This window comes from Micropterus dolomieu, linkage group LG04, assembly GCF_021292245.1.
Source record: "Micropterus dolomieu isolate WLL.071019.BEF.003 ecotype Adirondacks linkage group LG04, ASM2129224v1, whole genome shotgun sequence".
In the NCBI taxonomy this organism is placed as follows: domain Eukaryota; kingdom Metazoa; phylum Chordata; class Actinopteri; order Centrarchiformes; family Centrarchidae; genus Micropterus; species Micropterus dolomieu.
This window is the reverse complement of record NC_060153.1, coordinates 1,981,048-1,989,607: the sequence shown is the minus strand read 5'-3', so window position 1 is coordinate 1,989,607 and position 8,560 is coordinate 1,981,048. Positions and strand designations below refer to the sequence as shown.

Below are 8,560 nucleotides of genomic sequence, written 5' to 3'. Positions count from 1 at the left end.
TCGTCTGCTTCATTTGCATGTAGCTCATGTTGCAATCCAAAATATCAATGTTTTATGAGTGCTGATAAATAATAAATGAATATGGCCACCTGCACGAATACAGAAAAAAAGCTTGCACTAAATCTGTTCAATGCACTCAATAGAGATGAGTCATACTGTGATTTTTAAGATGTGATCCCTTTCTGTCAATAGACACAATACAGCTAGTCACTTGGGTATGACACATAAGTTTTGTTAAACTCTTTCAAATCTTTCACGTGGACTGCTCTGTGTGAACGCACACCTATACAACATGTAGATACAAGAACATATACAGACTTTAAAGAGCTGTACTTCACAGACACAGTGTATCCTGCGGGACTCTCCATGAGGTCTGAGGTGCCCAAATCAAAGTCTCAGTGCAAACACACACACAGAATATGAAACATCTGTCTTACCACTGCCTGGTTATGAAGTCTACTTTGTAGAAGCCTCTAACTGACTGCAGATAATTTACTGTTTATGTACATACAGTATATTTACACATGGGTTGTCTAATAACACACAAAATAACTGATTACTTACCAGTTTCTCATGAATTTCTCAGTTTTGTAAGTAAGTGTGTGCAAGGATGTGTGTCTAGGGTAACAGATTCTCCATCTCTACATTGTCGTCAACAGAAAGTTAATATTTCAGCTCAAGAGTAGGAGGGCAAACGGGATTTCCTGCCCTTAGAGGCAGAATTTAAGTCAGAAATTGTTGAATTTAAAGACAGGAGTAATCTTTTTTTTAATTGAAGCCATACATTAGCCAGTTTTCCACATCAAAGAAACGCAATTGTGTTGATTAGCTCTTCATGATTCCTTTAAAATAATGTTTAAAAAACTGCCATTCCAATAGATTACCCTAAAATACACACTTTTAGTGTTTCTTTTGTCACACACTTGTGTCGTGACTTCAGGGACTCTGTAGAATAAGGTTAAATTATTGGATCATCAGTGTACAAGTTAAATTGTGGAAATGACTCCCTAAAGTAGAATTTTGAACTGCTGAATACACTGACAACAGGACACACAAAACAAATAAACTGGCAGAAAAAGACTGACTTTAAAAGAGAGAGTAAACACATTGATCTGCATCCAGATCACTTTAACCTGGCACCCCTCCCTACCTGATCCTTGTAGCAGTAGAGAAAAAAGGTAGAGAAAAGTACAAACAACTGGGTAAAGGCTGACTGGATACTGGATAGGGTCCCATCATATCCTACTGGGGAACAACAGCAGCAGGGTGACAGAAAGCATTTTAAAAGGAAGGACGCTGTGTGTAAGTTGTCTTTTGCTTCTCTGCATATGGAAGATGATTTGTACTTCTTGTACTTTGATGATTTCTGTATGTTTATATGAGAACAGTAGTAGGTAGGACTAGACTGACTAGGTAGGACTAGTGTGTAAGAGCATCCTAAATGCCTTATTTAGTCCATGTTCTTCATTATGTCTGCAGTGGTTTGCTAGATGCTGTTATATTAAAGAGGTCATATTGTGCTTTTTGGTCTTTTCCCTTTCCTTTATTGTGTTATGTCTTTTTGTGCATGTAATAGGTTTGCAAAGTAAAAAAACCCAAAGTCCACCTTAAAGGGAGTTACCATCTCTTATAGAAAACACGGCTCCTGAAGTGCCTGAAAACAGCTGGATTGTAATTCCAGCCTATATAGCCTATATCTAACCTTTCTGCATCACGATGTAACACTCGTCATAATGCTAAAAGATACATTTTGAAACTCTTTCCTCAGTCTAGGTTGCTAAGCTGGTTTGGAAACATGTAGAGCTGAACCAAAGCCATAGTTACCGGCTTATCAGGACCCGTCCCACCCTTCTTCTACTAGTCCTTAACTGGGTACTGCATATGTGCAACTCCCATTAAAGATCAAATAGAAGTAAGATGCTTCACTCAGTAGCCAAAAACGGAGGATTCAACTACACACAGGGTGAAAAGAGGAGCTGCAGAAATGTGCAGTATGACAAAAATATGGTGTTTTTTGAAAATGAAACCATGTAAACCTGTTCTGGTACAACCACTAAATAAAATTATGAACTTGAAAATGAGCATAATGTGACCACTTTAATTAGTTTTTAACACTATACACTAAATGGCTTTTCTCACATTTTCCTAAGGTTTTTTAAGAAATCTTTTCACCACATTTTTCTTTCTCTCTTCTTCCCATCATGTGCTCTCCCCTCCTGCCCTCCTCTCAGTAGGATGATGTGGCGTATGCGCTGTCGCTCCAGGACAATCTGTCTGTCCTTGGCCTTCATCGCCATTTTCCTCCACCTCCTCCTGGTGTTTGTCTCTCTTCCCATTTACCACCAGCCTTGTAACCTCCCACTGCCACCCAGGACACAAATCTTGAGAGACCTGGCAAGCGCAAACTACAACTCTGTGGGGATCAGTGTTCCAGCTGAGCCACAGACTAAAACCACACATAGAGATTCTTCCAATAAAGGTGCCAATGAGGATGCCAAAGGTCATGTGCGAACACTTTCTGACGTGTTCTCATTAGTGAAAGAAGGTAGGAATGCCACTGTGAACATGCCAGACAATGCGGGTCGCCACGGTACCAACCGAGCTGAATCTGTGGAGTCTGGGCTGTCAAAGCTAGAGGCCCTGTTTGAACATCCTCTTTACAATATGCCCAGCCCTTCTATCCCTGAGGAGGACTGGCTTTTGAAAGTGAAATCAAAGGTCAAGGCTAGTGAGAAGAGCTCCCAGATGTGGTCAGTATGATACTGTGAATGTGCAAAAGACTTTGTGTGTGTGTGTGTGTGTGTGTGTGTGAGTGTGTGTGTCAAGGGCAACTGGACTTGATTGAAGATACTAGAAGACATTTCTTCCCTCATCCAAGAGACTTCTTCAGTTCTGACTGACTGGTAGGGAAACTCAGCTTTTTAACCTCTGTGGGGTCGTTTGCCAAGATAAACGATACCGCTGGTTCGTTAGTGCTTCTGGCTGTTGTAACGACAGTCGTTATGGTTGTTAGAGCAACACAAAGCCAAGTCTGAACGACCGTCGTTGCCATCTTCACCTGAAGCCAAAAGTGAACGTTTGTTAATGATAATGCGACAGCCACAGATACCAGATGTTTTTCATTTTTGCATCAGAGAATTTGACTTATTAATAGGGATTTTTTTAACATACATAACACAAAATGGATCTGAAATAAATTACTCACCCTAGCTTTAACCAAACATAATTGTATTAACCCTGACCTTAACCTAATTCTAACCTGAAGCCTAAAACCATATATTCTCTTCTATCGTCTCCACAGTGACACAAGTCCCCATCGGTTAGTGTACATTCAGGTTAAAGTGCACTAGGATATCAAAATTTTTAATACACAGACTGTACACATTAGGGTAAACAGTTGCAAAGCTGTAAACTAAACGTATAGACAAATTATTTTTGAATTCTGGTAATGTTACACTTGTTTCTTTGCATATTCCTCTGAAATACAAATACATGTACAACACGATTTTCACCAGATGGGTCAGACTGCAGGGAGCTGAAATGATCTCCTGTTGTCAAGACTGCTGTGTCACAAAGCTGCAGCTAGAGGTTTTTGCAGATATGTACAGTGCTACTGTATGTTGTCAGTTAATGTATGTCTTCAAAAGTCTAAACAAAACTAAACAAATGGGCTACACAGCCCTTGCAGACTCAACAAGATGTGAGTGACCTCATTAGAAAGCTTTGTATTTGTTGTGGCTTCTTTCCGTTAGTCCGCTCCTGAGCAAGATGCAGTCTCTACAACCGCCTACACTATTTCGTCAATTATTTTCAATTAATTGATTATTGCTCAAAGAAGGTTGTGGGTTGCACCGGCCTTTCTGTGTGGAGTTTGCATGTTCTCCCCGTGTCCGCGTGGGTTCTCTCCAGGTTCTCCAACTTCCTCCCACCATCCATAGACATGCAGGCTAGGTTAATTGGTGTCTCTAAAAGTAGTCCTTAGACTGGCGATCTGTCCAGGGTGTACCCCACCTTTCGCCCAGCTGGTATTTGCTCCAACCCCCCACGACCCTGTACGCAGGATAAGCGGTTGACGATGGATGGATGGATGGATGGATGATTATTGCTCATCCATAAAATGTCAGAAAATGTCCCATCACAATTGTCAAGAACCTAATTTTCAAATGACTTCAAAGAGATTCAGTTTTTAAAAGCAGCTAATTTTAGCATTGAAAAATACAATACTTAATCAATTACGATAACTGTTGCAGAAAAAATTTGTTGATCAGCTAATTTGTTAATTGACTAAGTATTTGTTTTGTGGAATGTAATTTTCTTAGTAAAGCTGCTGGAAAAATCATCAGTTCCTTGTCTAGCAAAGGCATTTTCAGTGCCAGTCTCTGTAACACAAAGTGAATCTGAGAGAATAACGTCATGCTGACATTCTCTTCTTTGTCCCCCTTTATCCCACCACATCTTTTTCACACCTACTTCTCTTTTCAGGGTGAGTGCTAGCCAGGAAGGCTACGACAACGTCGAGTGGAACATCAGCAGTGATAGCCATCCTCCATGGCTGCGCTTCCACCTGAGCATCTCCCGCTGGCAGCTGTACCGTCATCGGGACCCCAACATGGAGCCACTGACCCGGCAGCTCGCCACAGACCGCATTGTCAGTGCAGGTGTGACACAAAACTTTTGAGCTGTGGGTGATATGTCCGTGCGTTGTTTTGTTTTTGTATTTGTTCAACAGTTTTTCTCCACCATAATGATTGGCGCACAACACAGAGCCTGACACTGTTGCAAAACACTGATCAACTCTAACCCTAACCCTAACCCCCACCTGCATGACAGAGAAGGTGTCAGACTAGAAAATGCAAGATGTTTTTCGAGTAGAGGACGTGACTCAGTTCAGAAGGTGACTCGCTGAATCTCTTCAATAAATATGCGTGTGACAGGCTTTTGCAGGACTGCAGTCGGCACAAGAACAACACGGTGTCTTGAAAAGAAGTAGATCTATCAGAACCAAAACTAATTTTCTCACAGACATAAACCTGTGGTAATAAAGGTGGGTGGGCTTCAGGGAGGGGGAGGGCAGACAAAGGGGAGGGTTGTTGTGATTGTGTGGCATCTGAGGTTTGCGGTTAGACTTTCAAATGTAGATACACGTTGAAGTTCTCCTGAAGTGAAAGCTACTGTGAAACTTTGAAGGGCCTTTGTGGCTCAGCAGAGGATGGATAGGAATACATGAGCCACTGGCAATGTAGCAAACATCTCAGTGTCAATCAATCATGCATGTTTCTCCAAGTTTTTCACTGTCAGCGTGGTGCCTCATGCTGTGTTTTGTGTGTGTTCTTGTTTAAGGACTGACCTCTGACAGCCTTGTTGTGAGGACATTTTGTTTTAGTGGACAATCTGCGTGGGCCTTAATAATGAAATTTGGGCTTGGGTTACAAAATTGGCAAATTGACCTCTTAAAGTAAGTAAAGTCATAAATCAGTTAATGAATGAACTGACAGAGACATCATCACAGCTCGTTTAGGCCTCTACTCTAACCCATCCCCAAGAAAGCGGCATAAATATTGGCATGGAGGGATTTTAGAAATCTTATTTGGGATTGTCTGGTTGAATTTTCACTCAACCTTGACAAATTAAAAAGCACAAGCCCTCGCATTTTATCTATGTAAATAAATTTGAGATGCCAAGTTCACTGATACAGTTGCTTTTTGGCAACAGGAGTAGATACAAAACAATGGAATAAACTTCAAAATGTTTAATCACATTTGTGCAACAGCCTACTGTAACAACAACTATAATGAAAAGATCTCAAGGACAATAACCACGTGCACAAAAAAGTGGTACTTGTTAAGGAGTTATTGGTTCCTAAGATATGAAGACATAGAAAGAAACCAAAAAAGGAGAAAAAGAAAAACATGTACAGTTAAACAATATTACATTATATTTAGCTGAGGCTTTTTATCCAAAACGATTTACAATCGCTATATATGTCTGAGGTCGCACGCCTCTGGAACAACCAGGGGTTAAGTGTCTTGCTCAGGGACACAATAGTGGATGTATCACAGTGGGAACTGAACCCGGGTCTCTCACACCAAAGGCATGTGTCTTATTCTCTGCATCATTGCCATCCAACATGATTAAGATATATTGAAATGATGTGATAAAAAAGAGTTAATTGGATTTGATATATAGAAACATTAAGGACACATCCCTCTAACGTATTGTAATGCTTCTGATAATACCACGTTGTTCAGTTAAGGCTCGGTAGCACTCATGGGAATGAATGCATGTAATACAATGTCGCGCCAAACATAGCAAAAGCCATGTGTGTATGTATGTGTCAGAGAGATGACACGGTGGCGTGTCTCCACAAACTGACTGAACTGTGTTATATCTTGGTGATGACGCACATATTTTCTGTGTGTGTGTATGTGTGTGTGTGTGTGTGTGTGTGAAATGTGTGCGTTGTTGCTATGGAAACATTCTGTTGTCTTTTTTTTAGTGCAGAAGTCTGGAGGGACGCAACTTAAGCTCGTGATGTCATTTCCTAACTATGGACAAGCCATGTTTAAACCCATGAAGTGAGTCACAGGTGGCAATTCCAACACATTGCTCATGTTACAGATAGTGCATAAAATCCAGGGAAGATTAAATCCTTTCAGCTGTCTTAAAATTAATCCAATAAACCATGAGGGTTTTTTAAGCCTACTGAGAAATATATTGTTTGAGGAAATGCTAAGGAGGATAATGTCTAATGTTTGAAAATCTCAAGTGTTTGTTAATAGATTTTATGCTGACTAGATTATGACTTTGCCTCTCTGGCAGGCAGGCGAGAGATGAAGAGACCAATTATAACCTCTTCTACTTCTCTGACTTTGAGAGACACAATGCAGAAATTGCAGCTTTTCACCTGGACAGGTACCACCTCCATTTATTTTTTTTAAGAAACTACAACATAACACTGCTTGAGTTTGCACTGTGGGGGACATGATGGATGAAATGGCCACATAATGAATGCATGTTATGTAACCCCAAAATGGATTTTCTTCTCTCCTCCCTTCTTTTCTCTTTCTGTCTTTCCCATGTGTCTTTGTCCTCTTCTCCTCCTGCTCTCTCTGCAGAATTTTGGGTTATAGGAGAGTCCCTCCAGTGGTTGGGAGACTGGTGGATGTGGTCAAGCAGATCAAAGACGTCACTACCGACCACAAGCTGGCCCGAACCTTTTTTACCTCCCCTGGTACTGCTCACATAACCCTCCATTATTCATGTACCCTGCTTAAAATACACTTGTGTGTCAACTGATTATGAATGTCATTGAATATTTTAATTCTCTCTGGCCACAACCACTCACAACCTCTTTTATCCCAATTTGTCTTTGGTCTTCTTTCCTCTCTCTGTGCTCCTCTGGCTCCCCCTAGTGGGTAATGTGTGTTTCTATGGCCAGTGCTCCTACTACTGTTCAACAGAGCACGCTGTGTGTGGCCGCCCCAGAAACCTGGAGGCCTCCTTGGCTGTCATGTTGCCGGATCTCTCCCTGGCGGCTCGCAGGACCTGGAGATCCCCGTGGAGACGCTCCTACAGCCGCAGCAAGCTGGCAATGTAAGTATAGAGGACTTTTGTCATAGAGGAACCATGGTGCTGTTTGACATGAAGTAATTCAACACATCACCTCAGCACACCCCCAAAACCTAAAAAACAAAATGATTGTATATGAGGCCATAATAATAAAAGATGGCTTCTAATTTTTCCAACCTCATTCATCATTAATTGATCTCATATCACATACATTTTTCCGATACAAGCAGTGTCGCTGTACAGAAACAAAACTTAAGAAATTGGCAGCTTTTACTACCATCTGCACTGCATGATTGGTGTGGATTGTGGATTGCTTTATAGCACAATACAAGAGGGGACTGAAGTTTAGCATAAACAAAACTTACTCGGTTAGAGTAAGTGGAAGGCCTTTGTCTCTTGTTTTAAGTTAAACGAAACAGAAAACAAAGGTCTTGTTTGTGCAGGAAAGCAATGGAAATACCAGAAATGCTGTCCTAATTTTGATAAAACATCAGCAATGAAAAATAGTGAGAGATAGAGCCTGCCAGTCATATCAACCCCAGGAGCTTTTGTTTAATGTAATATATTGGGTGAATGATTTCTGTCTGTTTCAGGTGGGAGTCAGACGCAAACTACTGTTCAACAGTGAAAAAGAGCCCGCCGTACGACAAAGGCACAAGACTAGTGGACTTCATAGATATGGTCATACTGGACTTCTTGATGAGTAGGTTTATAGTGAAGGCCTATACATTGTATTTCAAGAGGTCAGAATCAATTTTCTGACCTCTTGAAATACTCTATATAGGTCATGAAGGAGTTTATACAAGGTCCAAGGTAGATTTATTTATAGATTTATCTTTATTTATTTTTAGTTCCCATAATGCTACTCACAAAAGCAAATGTTTATATACAAAACACACTACATGGGTCGATAAATAACAAGTCATAGAAATAAAACCATTTTACATGGTTGAGTGCTGAGGATGGATTTAGGAGTCTTGCAGCCTGAGTC

The 8,560-nt window shown here is 40.8% G+C and overlaps 1 protein-coding gene across 1 annotated transcript in view; it reads left to right on the top strand.

The window, feature by feature from the left end:
- The first annotated feature begins 2,235 nt into the window (after positions 1-2,235).
- The window catches only part of LOC123969528 (extracellular serine/threonine protein kinase FAM20C-like), a 33,860-nt gene continuing 27,535 nt past the window's right edge, over positions 2,236-8,560 (top strand). The window contains exons 1-8 of the mRNA XM_046047009.1: positions 2,236-2,506; positions 2,594-2,750; positions 4,483-4,658; positions 6,497-6,575; positions 6,820-6,912; positions 7,116-7,231; positions 7,413-7,593; positions 8,163-8,272. Of these exons, the coding sequence (XP_045902965.1) occupies positions 2,236-2,506; positions 2,594-2,750; positions 4,483-4,658; positions 6,497-6,575; positions 6,820-6,912; positions 7,116-7,231; positions 7,413-7,593; positions 8,163-8,272 (1,183 nt within the window). The remainder of the gene's footprint in view (positions 2,507-2,593; positions 2,751-4,482; positions 4,659-6,496; positions 6,576-6,819; positions 6,913-7,115; positions 7,232-7,412; positions 7,594-8,162; positions 8,273-8,560) is intronic.